We start from the raw sequence: 23,411 nt of genomic DNA on the forward strand, positions 1-23,411 counted from the left end.
GCCCAGCGCCCTCTGCAACTCATCCAGAACAGAACCGCGAGACTTATCCTTGGCCTCAAGCCCAGGGACCGCATCTCTCCGACACTGAAATCCCTCCACTGGCTCCCCGTGGTGGCAAGGATCAAATTCAAGACCATCTGCACTGTCCACAAGGCTTTCTAGTGCCTGGGACCTACTTACCCTCACCGCTGCCTTCCTAAATACTGTCCCTCACAAGCCCTCCGCTCATCTACCTCCAACCTTCTGCAAGTGAGCAGGTTCTCCAAGCAGAGATTTGGAGGGAGATCCCTTTCCTCAGCAGGCGCCTCTCTCTGGAACAGCCCCTTGCCACCCTCTGTCTTGAGTCTAATATTCTTACGTTCCGGAAACTCCTCAAGCCCTTCCTCTTCTCCTCTTCCTTCTCTCTCACTCTGCTAACCTAGCTCCCTGCTCTTCCCTCTCTCCCTCCTTCCATACAGCTCACTGTCTGGCCGCCTGGTGTACCCCAGAGTCTCACAGGTCCCAGGCACCCCTGCCAGTCCTACTGCACTTCCCTCAGGGCCCTGCACCCCACCCACTCACTGCACTTGCAATACATCCTGAGAGCTTCTCTCTCTGCACTTCCCTGCTCTCTACTGACTAGGTGCACTTGGTCCCCTGTCCCTCATTCATCCTGCCTGCACTTGCACTACAGCTTTTCCTGTAGATCGTTGTCCTTCCTTGTCTTACCCCTTAATGTGCACTTGAAAAAACTGCAGAATCACCGTCAGGCCTATTTGTTGTATCCTAAATGTTAAATTTACCATATCCCCTTAATATGCCTGTGCAGACCGTTATTGCTTCAGATATTCAAGGGCTCTGAGCGACTGTTGTGTTTCCCCATGTTCCCACCCTCCTTGAGCGCTTTGAAACACTTGCCTGTGTATAGGCGCTTTATAAATAAACAATACCATACCGTACCAAAATTTGTGTACATGATAATTAACTCTGTTATTGTCATTTTTTGGTTCTGTTGTTTCTTGCTTCCTTACTTTAGTGTCCCTCTATGTGCCTCTTATTTGTATGCACCGTGCTCCTGGACTACCCTCTGTCTTCCGAGCCCAGGTACCTGCTCACCCTGCCACCCTCCCGCACTGCCTCCGGGCCATCCCTTGCACTGGGGTCTGTATCTGTACCAATGGAGCCCCCCCGCCCCCTTTTTCTTCCTGCACTTATAAGACACAACCTGTCTGCTGCCTTAACCCAGCACTTGCCACTTGCCGGCTGCATTACCACTGTTTGTTGCTGTTATTATTTATTTATTATTATTTATTATTTTTTCTCGTTTGATCCGCACTTTCCACCTACGACTCCCTCCCTCCATGCACTTTTCCCCTCTCCCTTTCCCATGCGCTTGCGTGTTCTCAATGTCACTGGGCCTAATAAGATTGTTGTTTTGTTCTACCCTGTTCCCCTCCTTTGCCTTGTTACGCTCTGAAACACTTGTGTACGAGCGCAATATAAATAAAATATCAATATCCATTGTGCGTTTTGATATGTATTTTTTCTACTAAAACAAGTGTGTGGTAAGTTTTCAATTGTTACCCATTTATTCAATGTTTAACATTACTCAAAACTCTTATAAGGCAGCATTTATTATTTTACTATTGTAAATTACCAGATTAAAAATATTGTACTTCTAATGGTGCATGCTGCAACCATTGCCTATATGTATGTATGATTAGGTGGGGGTGTGGCTACATGGCCATGTAGGAAGTGGCGTTTCCCGTGTGCTCCTGCTGATCCGATCACAATCCTGGTAATACACGGCACATGAGGCGAGTAAGGGAGCTTCATTCCATACCCATAGACACATGAACATATTGGGAACACAACGGTAGCACGTCTGTGAAAATCTCACATGCAGTAAACGATTTCTGGTGCTCTGAAATCCGGAGATGGTAAGCTGCAAGAAACTAAGATGGTGTTGTGAGAACAAAGGAGGAACATAAGAAAATGTGTGGCTGATCAAGTAAGCAGCAGGCATTTTGCTGCTGTCCACTCATGGGACACCGCCAAAAGCAGCATTGGAGCGGTGACTTACGGCACCAGATCATGTGCAGTATGCTGGGAGAGCAGTGACGGGAAACGTGGAGAAGGTGACCACGGAGTGCGGTTCGGTACGAAGCCGCGATGTGTGCCAGCAAACCCTGTCCCTACTGAGCCACTGGTAGAACCGAAGCGGGGGGCTGCGGTGAAAGTGGAAGGAACATTCAGTGGCTCACACACCCAAATGCGACGTCTGAAGCGAGGAGCAGTGGCACATGGAACGCTTCACTGAGAGGAGCGCTATACCAAATAAATATCAGGATCTCCTGAGCACCGGTGGCGGGATACATTGTAGCCAAGCACAAGCTGCGGGCATTCTAATCAAGTCACTGAAGAAGCGGCGCCAGTGCCGGCGCTGGGCAGATGGAGGTGCTAGGAATAAGTTAGAAACACTACGCAGACACAGACGCAGGGGGCCCAAAGAGACACTGGCAAGGCCACTAGTGAGTGCAACACAAGTACTGTTTGTGCTGAATGCATGGTGACCGCACGCCGGTGTGGCGAACGGGCCGGAGGTGGAATGAAAGTGTTGAGAAAGGATGCAAAACCCCTGAGGCGACCAGAAGGTCCACACGAGTAAACACAATAGCATTCAGGCAAGCAAAGTGTGCGAACTGGAATGAAACATATGTGCGCACAGGGGCTGGGCAGCAACCAATGGACCGGTGAGGATACCAATGAGGAAGACAAATAGTGTTGTAAGGTGCCAGTAGTCCAAAGAGTGTTGGATCGGGTGCCCGAACAGTGAGCTGCAATCTAATCCGGAGTGGGGACGCTCATGGAGCTATGCAGCGCCAGTCGAGCGCACTGTGGCGAGATAATAACTTAAAACCCCCGAACGAGAGTAAATAAGGTGCGGATAAGGCATGCATGAGCCGTCCAGTGAGAGCCTGCAGATCCCTCTTGAAACAGGACAGTGGGTGGGTGAGGAAGTTGCACCCGCCCGCAGCAGCAGAAGGACCCAGGCAGTGAGACACGGTGCGAGCTGGCGAGTTAAGAAGCACTCCACCAACGGATGGAAACACCAGCCACTATCATAACACTGCAGATGACCAGCAGTGAATGCTGACATTCAGGCAGTGCCATTTCACAGTGTAAGGCAAGTGCAGAGATGACTGAGGGTGGAGAATAAATGTGCATGCAATAGAAACCACTGGCTGTCCCGAAAGAAGATTGGGTGGAGAACGAAACGTTGGCGGACACACCACTGGAGAAACGGTGTACAACCTTGACGGTACACCTAGGAATACAATACAAGAACCCTGGATGGCAAGTTGAGGGCAAGGCTTTTCTTGATAGCAGCTAGCCTGCGATAGAAACATGACGTTCAAGTTGCCCAAATCCAAAAGCAAACAACCCACCATTGAGGAGTATGCTAAACCATCACAAGTCACGGAAGGAGCCGGTGGAAAGGAACAAAGCTCTAAAGAACACGACAGGACAGCACCCAACAGCCAACTGATATTGGACGCCATAGCGGAACTGAAAATATAGATGGGAAGCAGGATGGACACAGCCATCTCAGACCTAAGGTCTGCTCTGGAGTCTAAAATTGATGCTGTGAGCATCAATGTAAACCTGCTACGGAGCACACAGGAACTCTGGAAAAAGAAGTGAAAGACAACACAAGTTCATGCAAGACCAATGCGACAGACGTCCACATGCTACAACAACAGGTGCGGAATCTTGAAAATAGAGCCAAAGAATCGGAAGGTCAGGCTCGCAGAAACAACGTGCGCATTGTGGGACTTGCGGAAGGGGAAGAGGGATCGGACCCGATAAACTACATCGAGAACATGTTGCTACAGGAGATAACGGGTGGATCATTAAGTCAAGGGTTCGCAGTGGAAAGAGCGCACAGAGCCCTGACAAGGAAACCGCCACCAAGCGCACCACTGCGACCGATTATTGCAAAGATCTTTAACTACAAGGACAGAGAGAAAGTCCTGGAACACTTCCGGAAGGGAGGAACAATAAGCAGAGCATCAACAACGGTCACAAAATATCCAGACTACACACTCATGGTACAGAGGCAACGCCTGAATTATGTGGCAGTGAAGAAGAGAATGAGAGAGGCAGGATATAGATACATGCTGCTATACCTGGCAAAGATGAAGGTGCTCCTAAAGAACAAAGCCCTATTCTTCGACTCACCAGAGGAAGTGGCGACATGGCTGGATTCGAGGAATTGCCCAACGGAGGTGGCTGACCAGAAAGGGAGTGAAACAGAGATGTGAACTGGAGCCTTTAAGACGTTGCTTGGAGACATCAGACGGATTTATGGAGGGGCAAGCAAGTCACACATATCGACATTGGGACTAGATTATAGCGGATTGTATGTGGAGTCGAAGGCTCAGAGGATGGAGCATACACTACAATAAGCGGTCAGTGCAACGCAGTAGGTAATAGCAGGAGATGCACTACCAACCCCCTAGAGGTAGTTTAGTTGTGATACTCTAGAGTAGTATCCCCCTGCAGAGTACTGAGTATCGGTTAACCGAGAGAATGGCTAGATGCAGGGTAGCCTGAGATCCAGGGATGGAGCTGGGCAACTGCTTGGGGAAGTTGGAAGGGAGGCGCGGGGAGGGCGAGAGTTGGGGTTACAGTTGGGAATGGGAAGGAAGGAGGGTGGGCATGGAACGGGAGGGTGTGCTGTGATTTTGATTAGGGAACGAGCTTACGCCCAAGCCCTGCAGTGCGAAAACACAAGGGACAAAGAGAAAGAAGATGACGGGAAGGGACAATGGAGGGGACTGGGTATGGTTGAGATATGGGGGACCTTAAGATAGTTTCCTGGAATGTCAGGGGGCTCAACAGTTACCTGAAGAGGAATAAGATTCTGATGTATTTGAGAAGGCAGAAAATAGATATAGTCCTAATACAGGAAACACATCTCGTGAGAGAGAAACAAGAGGTGATACAGAGGAAATGGAAGATGACCATCGTAGGTGCAACATATTCAGCTTATGCCAGAGGGGTGATCACTTGGATGGCACCACATGTCCCGTTCCAGTTGCTACAGACCACAGCAGAGGTGGATGGGAGGATGGTGGCAATGAGGGGATTGATAGAAAATAGAGAAATATGCATTATCAACACATATGCCCCAAATCAAGACACAGTGACTTACTTCAAGACCCTACATAGCAAAATGAGCCCGTACATGGGGGGGCAGTGATATGGGGAGGCAACTTTAACTGCATGTTAGACTCAAGGGTAGACAGGTCGGACAGGAAATCTGGCAAACCCTCCTCTGCTGCCAAAGCCCTAAAGACCCTGTTGGTAGACCTCCGGCTAGAGGACATGTGGAGGCTGCACCACCCACATGATAGACAATATTTGCATTACTCTGCCCCCTAGAACTTGTACACACGACTAGACCATATATTTGCCTCACAGGAGATGACAGCGGAAAGAGTGCAATCAGAGTACAAAGCAAGTGTCCTCTCGGACCACTCGCCATTGGTCCTAACATGGCAATATCTGCCCCCAAGGGCCAGGATCCCAACGTGGCGACTCAGAGCTGAAGCATTGAAAGACACAGTGTTCTGGGAGGACCTGAGAGAAATTATAGAATACTTTGAAAATAACACTGGGAGTATTGAATGAGCCGGCACTCTATGGGAAGCATTTAAGGTAGTGATGGGAGGATCAGCTATAGCCAATCCAAAGGGCTGCAGGAAGGCATACTAAGGGAACTGCAGAAGGCAGAGGCGAAACTAGAGACAGTTTTGGGTTAGGAGGTAACTCCTGGGAGGATGCTTAAACCATAAACCAATTACAGCAGGAATGCACAGGGCACTGGGAGAGATTGTGCAATCTTAACTATAAGAAATACATAGAGAGGCAACACGCGGGGGAGACAAGCCGGGGAGATTGCTAGCATGGTTGTATAAAAGTGAGACCCCCAGATCAACGATTAGAGCAGTATTGGGGGAGAGCGGGCAAATGTTGGATACCCAAGAGGGCGTGAACGGAGAGTTCCTTGAATTCTATAAGCAATTGTATGGGGACATAGGAGGGGGTGAAAATAGTGAGATAATGGAAACATCAGAGGATATTGGCCTGCCAAAAATAAGTGCGGAAGAGCGTGAGATTACATTGGAAGAATTAGAAGCGGTGGTTGAGCAACTACCCACCAGCACGACCCCGGGAGCTGATGGACTCCGCAGTGAGTTTTACAAAATGTATAGGAAAGAAGTGCTCCCCTCGCTGCTCGCGATTTTAAATGAAGCATTTGAAACAGGAACGTTACCAGAATCCCTGAGAGAGGTGATCATTATCTCACTCCCCAAACCAAATAAGCCAAGCAAAGACTGTGGGTCGTATAGACCGTTCTCGATGGTGAACCAGGACAGCAAGATACTCATGGCTGTGTTGGCAAATAGAATGAGACGGGTCATAAGCAGATTAATACACCACAATCAGTCCGGATATGTCCCGCGCAGAAGCATATCAGACAACCTTAGACGACTTCACCGGGTCATAGAGCACTCAGTAGGAGACTCGAGCGAGATTGCAATTATATCACTAGATGCTGTGAAGGCCTTTGACTCCGTCAAATGGCTTTGGCTGATGGCAACTCTAAGAGAATATGGGATGGGACCCAGGTACCTTAAGTGGGTGAAATTACTATACAGTTCACCACTAGCCAGAGTTCAAATGGGAGCGATCATCTTGGAGAGGTGTCAACTCATTAGGGGCACAGACAGGGCTTCCCTTGGTCCCCGATGCTGTACATCCTAGCATTGGAACCCCTGGCAATATACTTGAGACAACAATACGAGGAAGTTGGGATTTACAAAAAAAAAGGGGGACCACATTTAATTGCATTATATGCAACTATACTTGAGATACCCTGAGGAAAATCTTCAATACATTCTGGAAGCCATGGAACGATTTGCGTTGCTCTCTGGCATTGCAGTTAATCCTAAGAACTCATGTATATTCCCCTTGGGGAGGTATATAGGGGTTCCGCGGGAACAACTGACAGTTTTACAAATACCCTGGGAGACCAGCACATTCAGATACCTGGGGATTGACATTTATCATACGGTGGAAGCAGAATATAAACATAACACTGAGAAAGCGGTAGCGAATATCGAAAATAGCATGAGGTTCTGGACTAAACTCCCCTTGGCCATAATGGGGATGGGGGTGCTGTTAAAGATGGTCGTATTGCCTAGGCTACTACATTTTTTTGGGAACATACCATATATGATCCCAAAGCGCTTCTTTGTCAAACTCCAGAGCATATGCAGGGGCTTTGTCTGGCATGGAACTAGGAACAGAATTGCCCTGCCCTGTGGAAATTACAGAACACGTACGATAAAGGGGGTATAAAACTGCCTAATTTTGAGATCTATTACTTCGCCAGTCAACTGCAATACGTAGCTAAATGGTTAACGGAAGACTCATCATCAGAGTCCAGACTGTTGAGATCGGAGTATGCCGCCCCTTTTTCCTGAAAGAAATGATATGGCTACCCAAACCTGAGCTAAAAAGGCACCCGGGATGCTGGAATTGGGATGGGAGATATGGCAAAAAGCTTGTCAGGTAATGGAGAACCCAACCCTGTGTTCTCCGCAAGTGCCGCTGGTGGCATTGACTGGAGGAGACGTGCAACTGAGGAAGATGATTCGTAGGATCACGACAGTGGGAGACATATGGCAGGAGGGGGAAGTAAAGGAATTCGGGGGGCTGGCGGAGGAAACAGGTTTACACGTAGGGCAGTATATTACTTATACTAGACTGGTACCGTGGATCAGAGACACATTGTCTGAAATAATACTGGAAGACCAACCAGACATGGCCATATAAACGATATATGATATAGCAGAGGGAGGGCATGTGGTTTCTCAAATCTATGAGCTGTTGATGTCCAGGGCGGGAAAGGAAGTGGCCCAATTAAGACAAGATTGGGAAGAGGAAGCCGGGGAACTCATGAGTGATGGGCTATGGGAGCGGGCTCAAAGGTACCATAAAATAAAGTGTCTAGGAACATGAGGCTACAACAAATAAAGCTATATGTAACCCACAGGGCATACATGACCCCCCAGAGGATAGCTCGGTTTAAGAATGCTGAACGACAAACATGCCCCAAATTCGGAGAAGAAAATGCAAGGATGACACACATGTTTTGGGCATGTCCAAAAATTGGGAAGTTCTGGGGTGTAGTAGCCCACCGATTAAATGAGAAAGGGATCAAGTTAAACGTTGAATCAGTGTGGGCATGCATGGTAGGTGGGTTACCTAGACCACGCCAACTTAAACATGTGAGCATGCTTAAGGACTTGGCATATATACTTGCCAAGCGCAGGATTGCCATGGGGTGGAAAGCATGCAACAGACCGAGGGTAGAAGTTTGATAGGAGTGATCTCCAAAAATGGACCGAAGCCGAAACAGCAGCCGAAACAGCAGTATGGCATGAAGCAGCCAGTAGGGGAGGGGAAGAGGTAGCAGAAACTCTGACGGCCTGGAAACACTTAGTGGCCACATTGTATGGGTCCACCCAGGACTGTTTAAGTGATCAGGAGACCTTTGAGAATACGGAAGGGGAGGTTCCTCCAGAGAGAAGAGAAGCAGAGAGCTAGTGGGAGTAGGCTCGAGTTGGGGGAGGGTAAGGGATAAGCGGTAGATACTTAACAACATGTACATGATGCTAAAGTATTATGATAAGTACTGCTGGTTTTGTTGAATGTTGTTTGTTAGTTGAAAAACCAATAAAATTGTTTGTATGATTAGGTTCCTCTACTAACAACAACACTAGAATATAATTATTTGTTTACATGAGCACATTCCTTAATGCATTGAGTAGTTCATGATAGGTCTCCGAATCACCCCTAACATATTGTTTCCAACATTATAAACTCAACCCCTTATAGGGACTGTTTATTAATATTAATTTAATATTTGATGTCATTACTGATGTCATCAATGACATTTGTGATGTCATCTTTCATGTCTTTGGTGTCCTTGGTGTTAGTCTTAGCTGTGCACAGTGGTGGCGCAAGTTATGGTTGCTTTTTTATTGAATTTCATAGGTTTATATTAGTGCAACTTAACCATAACGTCCCTTTAACAAAGTTCTTTCAGTGAATTTCGTGGGTTTTTACCAGTTCACGCTAATTTCCTACAACCTACTAATATCATACTTACCCCAATATTGCAACATTGTTGTCCAATTTACAAAGTGTCACCTTAAAACTCTGCCATTCACCACCTACTAGCATCATTTTGAACACTTGTACACACTTTTTGCAACTTTTTCCACTGTTTTTATGTTAAGGGGCGTTTGCGAACATCTGACGTCATTGCAGACTTTTCAGGCAGTGTCATGTGACCCCACGCTCGCTCACGGTATGATGATGTGTCCGCACTTCGCGAACAGGTCCGTGCTTCGCAAACAGTTCAAAACTGCCTTTTCAGCTCATGTAGGAACTTTGAAGGTCAAAATGCACCCTTGGACAACTTCTACACCTATTCTTACTCATTATCCATTAACAATCTAGCACACAGCACATACTTGGAAGAATATTAGTAAACCTTCTATTTATCTTAAAAATGGCATCAGCTATGCAGTACTTCAAAAGACAATGAAGAGGACCAAGAACATGAGGTAGAGGAAGTGCCTACCTCTAGCACCCAGAGAGAATCATGGGTGTGGCAGTTCTTTACCACTGTTGGGAATGTACCAAAGGCTAAAGCAACCAAAGTGAAATGCACTGAGTGCAACGTTTTATTCAGTGGCGGACTACCTGGACAGTATTCCTACGGGACAACCTCCATGCACTGCCACACCAAATCCAACCAATGCAAACGCTTCCAGAATGGTTGTTCCTTTCTTATGAAGTAGTATGCTGTCCTCCTCATCCTCATCTTCCTCAAAGAATACTGTAACCACACAGCCTACTTCTGTGGGTCACAAAATCCCACCAGCTACGCTGCAAGCGATAAAAGAGGCTGCTGATCCATATCATTCGAAGACAACAGTACTCTGTATATACTGTAGCACACCACTCTGCAAGGGGGAGAGATTTCAAAGTGCTTTTGAAGATGTAATCAAGGAGCATGAGGAACACTGCCCCCCCTTAGAGGTAACACACTTGCAACATCTTCCCCTGTTCACCTGCCCATCCATATTTGTGGTTGGTGCCTCTTTCCTCATTTCCCTCCCCACCTTACTTTCTGACCTCTCCTGCAAAAAAAACAAAAGAAAACACCAAAAGAAAGGTTCCTTTAGGAACCACCTTTCACAGTTAAAAAATAGAACTAACAAAAATAATCTTATAGACTCTGCTTTACTTTTTTGTATTATGCTAATTGAAATAATGGACAATTGTATGCTAGAGAAAAATATAAACGGACAAACAATTTTCTGTCCCAAATACTTTTCTCTAACATACAATAAGGTCCATAATCAATAACTATCCGGGGTCTTCACAGTCCCCTTTCCAGGACATGGCTCATTAAAAGACCCAGATAGCATGTGCACACGGTCACACAGGGCAGCCCCTCTACCCGTTTTAATTGTCACACTCCCACAATGCCTGTTTTCAAACAGTCACACATCCATCCACCAATCACTTCCAAAAACTGTACATATATCCCTATGAAAACATTAAGCTTTCATACAGCAACTGCCACTTATCAATCTTCTACCAATATTTTGGATCTGCATTTCCCTTATTTAAACACTACTTATACAATGAATTGTACACAGTGCTCCTATAAATGCACATATGCATTGTGCAGTGAGAGAAGTGCATGAATAGAAGGGGCCGTACAGAGGGGCAACTGCTCATGAGACCCCAGGACGGGAATGCCAAGGGATGACAAGTTGTGACGCCACTGGCTAACAACTGGAGCAGAGGAGTCCCAACAGTGGGATGCATCTTAATTGTAACATCCCTTTAACAACATTTTTTCTGTCAATTTAATAGGTTTTTCTGAGTGAAAATGGTTCATGGTGTTACATCACTGTATATAAGTTATTAATAATTCCTCTTTTCATATATATGGAAGAACTATAAACCTCCTTTAAAAACATATTTTTTGAAACACATACTTATGTCTGTTGTTATCAGCAGCGCATGCTGGGGATGCAAATCATCATTCAATTGCCTATGGCATAAGGCTCAACCATGACCCTAGCACAACCAAACCACACCTATTATTCACTGCACCTACCTTGCATCCTAGCTCAGCGTCCACTGTACCCTAATAATGTAACCAATGGCCAGTGCTCATGGCTTGCAGCCATGGCCATTCTCCAAATCCATGGGGCATGCTGCATTCCCCAATAAACAAATTGGAGCACACATTTGTGTTTGCCGAGGGCCAGGCCCACTACACAGACACCAAATGTATATAACTAGTCCGAGCATGGAACTCGGACTGAAGTCGACAAAATTCAGGCAGCCACAGAGTAAGGCAACTCAAAGGAACATCTGTACTCCACATATGCAATCTGTTTGTTAGCGAACGTACCCGTCCCATTTCCACAAACCTTGAGGTAATTGGCTGCCACAAAACCGGTACCTGAGACTAACAGAGAGAACAAGTATTTTTAGACTTCTTACCAACAGGAATGGGGCAAGGGCTGATATCAATTATTAAAACCTGCACAACGCATGAAGTTAAATGAATCTAAACTGCAGACACCTGGAGAGGGGGTGGATCCATTAAGAACAAACTAATCATGAATGGTCCAACTAATGGGGAAATATACCCATCAGCCAGAGGACTCATTGAGCATTCCAGAAACAAACTAGAAAAGGGTATTATGACAGCATTCTAGAATGTGAGCTGAAGTGCATAGATAGACGGATAAGAGCTAGAACATTGAGCTGCCAAGCCAAAAAGGTGAAATAGTAAGGGAGGGACAGACCAGGAGCTAGCTAAGCCACACCAGTAAGGCTCAGAGGTAAGGGTGGACTTCATAACTTGCTACGAGCCTGGGCCCATTGAATAGCAGGAGCCAGGCCTTGAGGGAAGCTGGAGTAGCCTGCTGGGGGATCTAGCTCAGACCTGGCGGTAGCTGCAAAGCCACCAGCATTAACTAAAGAAGAGTAGCCTTTGGCTGGTTGGAGGGTCAAAGTTACTGCAGCCTGAGAAATGCCCTTGTAGAGTGAAGAAAATCCTACTTAGAAGAACCTGTAAGTGAAGCTACAGGTCTTGTCTTGGTAAAGCATCCAGAAGACACTCCTAATGCAAGAGAGGTAATGATACTGAGCTTGCCCCAGCAGGTGTATACCTAGGACACTAAAACCCGGACGAGCACCCTATGTTGGGATCCTCACACACGTATAAAGAAGTGTGCTGGAGCCCTTTAAACTACTCTGAGAGTATGAGGGATGCGAAGGAGAACAGGAGTTTGTGTTCTAGCTGAGGAGCTGAACACAGGACTCGACACTACATCCTCACTGGTCTTGGATTCTCCCTCCTTTCTCCAAGCGTTACCTTCAAAACTCTGTTTTCAGCTGGTTTCCCTTCCAATAGGTGTTCTTCCAAGCCCATCTTACTGAGTATCAAAATAAAGGTCTTAAACATCCTTAGGGGGTGTGTGTTCTGTGTTACCCACTGTGTGGCAGGGCTTCAAAACCTGTTTCCTAACCCCAGGATCTGAGAGCGCCACCATGACGGGTTCTGTGGAGTTCCTTTCTTCTCAAGATTTGTATAGCCACATCCCGGGTAGAACACCATAACCCATAGTCTCCAAAAGATGGGTTGTTGGGGTCTAGCAGCATCACTAATTTGAGCACTTTTTTTCGATTAATTTAGCGACAATGACTAGTGCTGAGCTTGGGTGAAAACCCCAATAATCTTATGTTAACCACATATGTTTTGTCCTCTAGGCATTCAAATCAAACGCATGCCGTCACCTTATTCTGGGATTCACATCTCTGAAACTTGGATGGCAGAGTCGCCTGAGGACCTCCATTTCTCCCACTTCATCTTCCACAACCTTCAACCACTTAGGGCAACAAGGCTTCAGTCTTAGGTGATCCCTCACTTAATGTTTCCATAGTCACCTCCATGGTGGATACCTTAGTTTAGACAAAGGAACAGACACAGTTAAACACACCTTGTGATTCAGTGCACTCCGTCAGGATCTCACATTGTGGACCTTAGAGGCCTCCGCCTGCCGGGTGCTGGAGCAGAACACAACAAACAGCTCCTGGGGCGTGCACCATGATGCACCGGTCTCCCTTGCACCTGTTGGGGCTACATCTCCAGAGCCACAACTCTCCTCCCCTGGGTTCAGCTGCCTGTGGATCACTTTCGCCTAGGCCGCTTCCCCATGCTACCAGATGTTGCTTGCACGCACACTGGGTCTCACAGGCCATGCCTCTAGCACCAGACCCTCCACCTGTGCCATCTTGGAATTCTCAAGTAGTCTAGGGTGGAGCGGCTTCCCTGCCTGTTCATGAAGTTGCAACTGGATCTTCACTGATCTGAGAGGAACAGCCACCATCTCTCCTGTTCTCGTCCCCTGATCGCAATTTCCATCTCCAAACACTCTGGTTAGGCTGCACCAGAGACCCGGGCAGTGAAGCTGCACTGGAGCCGCGAAGTAGAGCAACAGTCCTGGAGCCAGGCAAGGCCCACCCTAAGGCCCCACCCAACATAGGTCTGTTGTCCCCATCCCAGGTCAGAATCCAGCCTCTGCTCATGTTAGAAGCCCTTTATTACCCTTCCATTTTTTTTAACTTGTCTAGCATTTCTAGCGACAAGGGTAGGGCAGCATGGGCTCTTCCAAACAGGCAACTAGATGTGTGCAAAAGCCGAGAATGTTTATGTAATTATCTCTAGGAATCTGGCCTAATGATTATCAGCATGGCCCTCAACGCTATGCCCTTTGATCCTTTCAAGAGAAAGTAGCTCAATCCTAGGCATTTCTTTGAACTCATTGAGCACATATTGACTTTGCCTTTTTTGATGTTGAAGTGTTGTGTATTACTCTGTTTTCCCTGTGGTGGTAAGCATGCTAGCTTTTCTGTACCATCTGTATTTTCTTTTAGGTTTGAGATTGTCTGCGTACATTGAAACGTAGCTCGTTCCTCAATGTTGTAACTATGATAAAGTGTATTCCCACTATGGCAAAAGTTAAAGCTTGTAAGAGTGGAATGTTGGCATACAATCTATACACTGACACTGCAGAGCATTATTGCCTGGGTTCTAGTGCCCAGACATCACCACACTTGGACATTAAACACACTATACATAATCTTGCTCAAGTTTTTCTGGGTGGAGCTAATGAAGTTTGGTACTTATTTTATTTGAAACACGTTTGCCAAAATGTTTTTCCAAGTAAACGATGTTTGTGGGCCAACATTTAGTTTGTGCTTATCCTGTCACAATTTGTTTGTCTTAAGCAGCACACTCTGTCCACGTGGCGTAAGAGTGTACTGAAAAATCTTTCTGTATTCATACAGGACCGAGAGAAGCAGGACGCCCAGACCGGTATTATGGTGGAGTACGCCATTGCCTTGATGAGTAAATTGGACGGTATCAACAGACACTCCTTTAACAATTTCCGCCTGCGGGTTGGTGAGTTTATCTTATGAGGGAAATTAAGTGCACGTTTTATTAATGCCTGCTAAAATCAGTTGTTTGCAACTTACACGTTTGAAACCATTGCTCCAACATTTTGTTATGCTAACATAACATAAAAGGTTTCTTTTCAGAGCACACGTTCACCCCATGGGAGACCCCGCAGCCCTGATAACATACATGATAACATACATGCATCATTACCCAAATTGATGGTATTTATTTTATCGACCTCAGTGAAATGCTAAATGGGCCTGCTGAGATTTGAATCTCAGGCCATGGGATCAAACACTGGTCTTTTGGACTACAACTCCCATCAGCTTTATCCAGCAAAGTAAAAGGTGAAGGATCATGGGGATTGTTGTCTAAAACGTCTTAGACCCCTGTATAATGGAAGCATGTAGTTCCATGGAATCTGCCTAGAATTACCACGTGGTAAAAAAAACAGGTGGATTCCATAGGAGTCTATTGTAAATGCCTCCGGAAACCGTTAATTGCGGGAGGCATTTACACTTTTGTACATACGTAGTGAAAAGGCGTAAAGGTGATTATGCCAAGATTTTACTACTACGTGGTGATTACCTTTCTGTACAAAAGTCCAAATGGAACTCGTCCCCTCCCTGCAATTCACACTTTCAGAAACATGAGCCCCCCCACGCCCCTCCGTGTTTTAAGAGCACTTTGGTACTTTAGAGTACATTTGCAAGAATGCAGCAACTGGGCTTTTTTGCTTAGACTGTATGTTGTATTCTTTAGTATTTTTTGTAACTCACTTTACCAGAATGCCGGGTCAGGCTCCCTTTCTCTCACAACGTCTTTTGGATGCTTTGGTATTGTGATTGAGTCGCTATCCTTCAACTAGCTAGAGGGGCACAGAACTGGAGACAATGAGGGCCAGGGCTGACAGCCAGCTCTGTGAAGTCTACTAAGAGGTAGTTTATGGACTCCTTCCACTTCATGTGGCCACAAAACATCGGATATACCAAGGCTCCAGCTGGGACACACATCCCTTGGACTTTTGGAATTGGTCACAAACTGAGTCGCAGGAGCCTACGAGCCGTGCTCCATGCAGGAATCAAATAGTGCCTGTGCAGTTAGCCTTTTAAAGAGAAATGTAAGAGAATGCAAACTGCCTATGATAGCAGGCCCTTTAGAGATGCTCGTGTCATCTATAACCAGCCCCAAAAACTGACCACCCACGGTTCCAAATTCAACTCATTTGCTGGTCCTCTCCCAGAAGGACAAAGTCTCTTGGTGGACCACACAGGCCATCTCAATTGCCTTGACAAAGACCCTTCCTTTGGTCGAAACACGTGTTGGCTGTTTTTTTCAAAAGGCTGTCATTTTTCTAATATTTGCAAAATGTACCACTTAAGGCATACAGGCCTCTCTAGCCACTTTCTAGAACGAAATTGAAAATGTGGAATGCTCCGGCACGAACTGCCCAATAAATCAATATTGCTGTCTACTAATTGTGACACATGCGCAGAGCTACCTCTGGTTTTCCTTTACCCAGCATCCTAACCATGCCTGGGAGATTGGCGGGATTGGCAACTTCAGCTAAGAATATGTAGCAAATTTGGCCGGCATTCCTGAGGCAATGATCGCTGCTTAGCGGCTCCCTAGGGTGTCTAGGAGCGGAGCAGGCAATATCCCTAGGATTGAGCCCTTGTCTGGACCATTAGAATCCTAACACTTCCAAGATCATGCCCTTGGCAGGAGTGGCGCCTGTAATGACAGTGTCCTGACATTCCACGCATGTGTGATGGGAGAAATTGACAATCCTCTGACATTGTTAACAGACCTGAACTCTCGGAGGTGGAGAGCTGACCCAGAATTGCAAGGGACTTTTGTGTTTGGAACTTTGGTACAAGTCTTTTGTTTGACCATGGACATTGTTGGAAGGTGAAAGGTCCCTTCAGAGTTTGACCCAAAGACCTTGCAAACGTTCCTCCCACCTATTGGTCCTTTTGCCATCACCGCCTTTACAAAAATGCATCCCATCTTGATTCTCACTTGTTCTCCCTCTTCAGTTGTTTTGTGCACAATACATCTTGTTTGGAAACCTTGTCTTGGTGTCCATAGTCTTATGTTAATTCCTTTCTTGATTACAGTACATGCACTACATTTTCTAGAATGCAGCATCTGGGCTGTTTCTTTCACAGCATCTTATGGGCACTTTTGTACTTTGACTACATTTCCCAGAATGCAATGTCATGCTCTTATCATGTACCCAAACCTTCGGCATCTCCCATCCACTCAGTGGTATCCCATACTCACTCTGTTCCTCACTGTTTCACTCATAGCCCTCCCATGTCTGTCACCTTGCCTGCCTCTCACAACTTCTCTTGCAATACAGTGTCTCTTGCTCTGGAGACAAGCTGCATCTCTACAGCTTTCTCAGAATCTATTGCTTGCTTCCAGGAAGTGCATCCAGCATCCTTTGCTCCTCAGACAGTGGTGTCTCCTGGGTTTCTTGGTGGTTCTCTCGCCAGTGGTTTCTAGGTGTCTTTCCTCTCCTGGCATTTTTGGTGGCTTCACACTACTGTATTCAGGATTGAGAATCCCCCCAGCAACCAGGGTTCTCAGGTACACAGTGGATTCGGTTCACCCATAGTCAGATTGCCTCTTGCTCAGTGCACTCTCTGGCGGTTTGGGTCACTCACTGTTTCAACACCTAATTCCTGTGTATCTCCTCCTCCAGAGCTCCATATCTTGTCACTTTCGGTTATGTCACCTCAACCAGTTGGTGGGGAATACCATGACATGTTCTCACTGGTTGAATTGGCTCTTCCACATTGCCTATTTATACATTCTCGGCATATGGTCCAAGGAGGGGCGGTTGCACAACCTCAGGTTTCCATTTCATTGCCATTTATCTCTAGTTCCCTTTGGTTAGAGGTCAGCGTTCTCTGTTCTCCTGGTTTACCATGCGTGTCTGGCCATGTTTCTACTCCCAACAGGGTCTGCTTATGAATGATGAGCCCCTTTTCATGTGTATTTGTGTCGCTAGATGGAGGCAACACCATGTTATTTTCACTAAGTGAAGTTCCTTTCATGAAAAACAGTTTACAGTCTGTCTCTCTCGAAACATGTTTTGCTGTCTAAATGCCGCTCCTTCTGGATTGATCTTCTTGCCTCGAAGGTAAGGAATGGCAGCCCCAGAGGAACAGGCACTTTTGGAGCCACATCATGGCTCAACATGACAACAACAAAAAAACACTCCTGAAGAAGCAGCAATGTGGACAGCAAATCGCGAGTGGAGAGACTGCCATCTGCCTTTAAGCAAAACAGAACCAGTGCAAATAACAAAAAATATGGATTACCGAAGTTTCAATCCCTGACAATAATATATGTATCGACAATAAAGTAGAGTGTGTGTGACCCATCGCCTTAGATAGCCTCAGGGGTTTCCTCAAAATATAAAGTATTTAATCTGACGCAGCTAGAGTGGGATGAAGTATTCCTTGCACCCACATATACACTAAAACAAAACTATCAAGGAAGAATAACACAGGTTCATTCAAAAGAAATGGAAAAGAAGTAACATTGAAAACTGTGAGGAAGCACAAGCATGGATAGCCACTGGATCGCTCTTTCACTCATATTTTCTTTCCATCCATATTTATCTTTTTGGTAGTGTGCTTTTTACAAGTGAACACCACTATCCAGATGAGGGTTCATCAGTTTTAGGCTGGCCACACCTGTCCCTGGCTCCCAATGTTCTGCCCACTGCTTTGAGAGCATCACTTGGGATAATGCCATACGCTCTCAAGCCAGGCTGCTCTACGGGGCCCTGTTCCACTTGCCATAAGCCTTGGATCAGAACTTAAAATGCACTATCCCCAATGTTATCAATGGATGCATGTGATTTCTTCGTATATATTTCTCCTAATGGAGAGTTCACTGAAAAAAAAATCCACTTTTTTATGGGGGGGGGACCCTTCACCCCCCCCCACCTTAACGTATACCCTTACCCCACACCCCATCTATTATGCATTGCACATACACCATTTCCCCTACCCTTTTCGGTGAAATACATTCAGTGAAATCTCATTAGGGGAAATGGTAACGAAGAAATGTACGGGAACGGTTATCAATGCAGGCATGATGATGCCCTTGTTTGGTGCTTGACAAAAAGTTCTTGATAAAATGAATGCCTGTTTCTTTCCTTACTCAGGCATAAACCACGGACCAGTGATAGCTGGAGTGATAGGCGCCCGCAAACCTCAGTACGATATTTGGGGAAACGCTGTGAATGTCGCCAGCAGGATGGAGAGCACGGGTGAACTTGGAAAAATCCAGGTAATGAAATGAAGGAGGATCCAAGTGGTCTATGACATTTGTTAAAGCCGTTAATACCTTGTCTGAGTTTCACCAAGAACTTTCCTTTCATTGCAGGTCACCGAAGAGACAAGTGTTATATTGCAAGGACTCGGATATTCGTGCGAGTGCAGGGGACTTATAAATGTCAAAGGGAAAGGGGAGCTGAAGACCTTCTTTGTTTGCACGGACACAGCTAAATTTCAGAACATTGGATTCAATTGATTGACCCAGAAGGATATCGATTTTCCATGACCCGGAAGGATATCGATTTTCCAAGTAACATTCCTGGGACAGACACAGGGATGGGGATTTATGAAGCTTTCTAATCAGACGAATGATGAAAGACTAAATGGTAAAACCCTGGAAAGGAAAATGTTGTGATAACTATGAACAACGGAGAGCAAATGAACCTGAGGGATAGTTCTTTTGTGCCACTTTGAGACTGTGAAGTTGTGGGACAGGAGTCTGCCTTCATTGCTTGGTTCACCATCTGTTGCCTTGGAGGAGGTGTCTTATTTTCATTTCCTTTGCAAACGTCGGAACAATATGCGATTCAAAATGAGGTATGTATCCACAGTGGTTTCCCCAGTGTTGGTCCCACAGTATTGTGCAGCATGCGCACTATTGTCCTACTTTAGACACGTCATTGCCCCCTTCACAAAGGAAACTTCCGAAAAAGCACAAACAATAATATGACAATGCCAATGGATGGATGTTATCGTCCTGTGGACTGAATCCTCACCACACCCGTTTCTGAACCAGCAATGTGTTGTTATTTCTCTTAAAAAATTAAAGTCAACTGCATATGGACCGCACATTCAATGATGTTGGAAGGCTTCCGACACTCCAGGTGCTTCCTTTTAATGCACACCCATTTCTGCAGATGTTCCCGTTTTTAAACATTATTAACACATGTTTAAAAATAGTTCGACGTTTCAGGCAAATCATTGACTAAGAATGATCCCCATCAAGTCTTCTTAACATTTCTGTCATCGTTTTTCTTTGTTTGTTTACTGAGCGCTTTTTGATTTGCTGTTTCCTGTAAGGAAGATGCTGTTAGAGCAACTTACCCAAAAAGTAAGACAGTCATCAGAAAGAAGGTGGCGGGCGGCCTGCCGGCTGGAAGCGTATTCAGAAGTATAACGATGGCGCTGTTCTTCATCGTCCTCCACGTAGCAGGATCAAAAGATGCCAAATCAACGGACGTTACCCAATGTTGAATGGTGGGTTAAAGTCGAATACTGCAAAACTGATGCATTCTCTGCGGTGTTGTGATTGCCGATCTCGCGGCAAATGCATGGAGCAAATTAGCACCTTTGAGAAGCCAATGGCATTGATTTGAGAAAGGCGCCACGCCCACGCAGGTCATTCCATTATCACTTTAAAGGTTGGTGGCACAAGTTAGAATACGCACAGATTCTCTACAAATCGAGTCAAAGCATCATGGTCACGTGAAGAAAAAGATGACGATGCAAGAAAAAGTATTGATCAAGCCTGTGGGGTTATCTTTTTACTGTGTGCACAATACGTATATACTCCTGGCTGTGTGTGCAAATGGTCCTTCTAGTGAAGAAGCGAAGGCAACAGGAAGGGACCAGCAAGATGGATATAAATATATCTAAAACCAGTTGAGCGTGTGGTGCTGTAACCTTCAGGCGTTTGTTTCCAAATGCTGATTATATGCCATGACTTATTAAATGGCACCAATTCGTTGAGTGGAATCCAGCTTGAGACTGAAAGGGTTTGTGGTGTTCATTTGTGTATTTCTCATTGTCTTAGGTCACACAAGCCGTTATTTATCAGCAGCACAGAGACATCTTCAGCGATTGACTCCCATACCTGACTTTTATTGTTTTGTGGTGACGTGAGAGTGCACCCATTAGCCGAGTTGAATGACTGCCGCAAATATCTAAATACATGTAGCAGCAGAAATCTCTTATGAATTGGACATCTCCAGGTACGGAAGGAAAACCATTAGTCTTTCCCCGGCTGCACTGTGTTTTCTAGACTCACTTCTTTCTAAGTGGAAGTTTGAAAAAATGTCCAAAGCTGACCAATATTTTCTGTTCACTCTTTGAGAAGGCTTTGTGTACATACATTGAGTCAAATGAAACTTTTCTATTTTACTGATGAAGCTATGACCACAGAAAGCTGTAGGGAGAATTTAACAAACCAAGCATAGCTGTTCAATGTGTCTTTTTTTCCCCACACTTGGGTCCTTTCCTTTGCGTAGAGCTGTACTGCTGCCACCCGTCAAAACATGTACAACAATTATAAGAAATGTTGGAAAGCTCCTGTACAGAATACTGCTTCACAATGACCACTCTGAAAGGGCCACACATCTGGGATTGACAGAGAGGCGTGTAAGGGATGCTGGGTTAGTTGCCACCAATCAGCTACAGAGATTAGCGGAAAGGGCGTGCACAATTCTTGAAATCCAACCTCTAAATGTAAAACTGGAGAGACATGTGCCGCTAGCAAGGCTTTGCGTTGGTCGACTTGTAGCATTTGGTTCTCTGTTCGGAAAGTTGATGATTGGCAAGAAAAATTCAACAGTGATCCCTTACCTTATGTTGGTTTCATACTAGGTGTGTCCAACCACGTGATGTTCTGTTACAAACAATCAGTTCTGCACATTTTGGTGGTGGACAAACAGTAGGGCTATGGCTTTCTAGAGACCAGGCAAGTGAGCCGCAGATCATCATTGTTGAACCATATATGGGAGATTTTGCCTTCCAAATCAAATTCTCCTTCTCTTGGAAGTACAGCCCACAAGTTAGAACCAGCTGCTGGCATGAGATCTTGATGTTGTAGGCAACATTGTATAAAGTGGGACGACCAACTAATCAAGGGTCTACTCATGATCTGTAGTCCGATTGCATAGGGGTTAACCTGGGCTCTGGGTCATTACCATGCAGTGTAGCCAAAGGGGGAGTGGTATAAAGCTATTTCTACCCTCGCGTTAGGCTGCTTGCACCACAGCATCCAAGGGGTACTAGTCCCATTCCTCCGTGACGAGTCAGGGCGGCCTGTCATAGTGTCGCCACCATCACCTGGTGATGTCAGGAAGAAGGCACTAAAAAGGAGCGTGACGGTGCCAGCGTTTGACGAACACATCGGAGTAAGGGAGCACATGCAGTGGAGCAGTGGGAAAATGGTTCCGGAGCAGAGTGGCAGTCATGAAAGCAAAGGTCTGGGGTAGGACTGTAGCTTGGCTGAAACTCCAGGCTATACCAGGAAATATAGCCCAGAGTTTAGCCAATAACACAATCCACGTCCCTCCCAGGGGTGCCAGTTAAGGTTTCTTGACCTTTAAAAAGAAATTCAGTAGGCAGATAGTTCAAGAAACATTTTTAGTGGTAAATTTGCATAAGTCATCGCTATACATTTAGTTCCAGGCCTTAAGTACACAGGGCTGTTCAGATGCCTATGTTCTCCCGGTGCTGTTTGAAAAATTGGTCAAGGGGCTACTTGGAGAGGCTGATCCCATAACCAGATTTCTGAACAGAGCAGAACATTAAACCAAAGAAGTCCCCATAGCAAATAGATTTTTTTGTAGGCCACACCAGAATGTCATCCTTCAATGTAGTCTTACCCGCACAGTGGCTTATTTTCACATCTTAGTTCTTCTAACTCCTAGTTTCTCATTTCTGTGCATTTTCTTCAAAAACCCAAGTGTTATCTACGGGAGCGAGTCCATTTCACAAGCGAAGCCGGACTGCATTTACCTGTGTGGTTCGTTCCAAGTTAGTTGTGTTCGATGCCCTTAACATTTGGATGAAACAAAGTGCGTATGAGATTGCATTTTTTAAATGTCCGTCAATCTGAATGAAATGAATGTTTACATGTAAAAAACAAACAACGTGGATGTGTTTTTCTTTCTTGAATAGGTCATTATAAATGTACAGTACTCTGCGCACTAATATGACATTTTTTTAAATATCTTTTTGAGATGTATTGTGTCTTTGACATGCTAGCCGTGGTTATTTCGATTTATTTTAAAAATGTAAGTTATTTCACTTGATAAGAGACTGGTTGAAGGCCCAAACCCATATTCTAGAAACTCTGCTGTCGCATTGCATAGAAATTGCATTGAAACAAAACATTTGCACCGTTTTGCACTGGCACAACAAATGTCACTGTGTCCTTGCTAGTTTTTCGTAATAACAGGTTCAAATGTGCCATTATGCTGCCTTCAAGTATTTGAATAAAACCACATTTCCTCTGGGTGTAGCGAAATCTTTTCTAATACCCAATTTTGCAAGCACTTAGAAAGTGTGTTCTATTTTTTATGTGCAATTTCCTGTGAACCTGTCCATGAAATGATGTGCCACGTGGAATGGTTTTCTTTACGTTATGCTGCCGTCCGCAAGTGTCATGCGCAGGAATACCAAACCAGCACATCTGTTCACGTCCACACACAATCAGTTTAACTTTCTGACTGTAAGAACACAATAGCACA

General features: G+C 45.5%; 1 protein-coding gene across 4 annotated transcripts in view; it reads left to right on the forward strand.

Moving 5' to 3' along the window:
* The window catches only part of ADCY7 (adenylate cyclase 7), a 1,256,803-nt gene extending 1,233,627 nt beyond the window's left edge, over positions 1-23,176 (forward strand). For all 4 annotated transcript variants that reach the window (XM_069604769.1, XM_069604771.1, XM_069604772.1 and 1 more), the window contains 3 exons: positions 14,506-14,620; positions 18,804-18,928; positions 19,025-23,176. In XM_069604769.1, coding sequence (XP_069460870.1) covers positions 14,506-14,620; positions 18,804-18,928; positions 19,025-19,171 — 387 coding nt within the window. In that variant the 3' untranslated portion in view covers positions 19,172-23,176. The remainder of the gene's footprint in view (positions 1-14,505; positions 14,621-18,803; positions 18,929-19,024) is intronic.
* Positions 23,177-23,411: the final 235 nt, after the last annotated feature.

Source organism: Ambystoma mexicanum, chromosome 1p (genome assembly GCF_040938575.1).
Source record: "Ambystoma mexicanum isolate Mex_15411 chromosome 1p, UKY_AmexF1_1, whole genome shotgun sequence".
In the NCBI taxonomy this organism is placed as follows: domain Eukaryota; kingdom Metazoa; phylum Chordata; class Amphibia; order Caudata; family Ambystomatidae; genus Ambystoma; species Ambystoma mexicanum.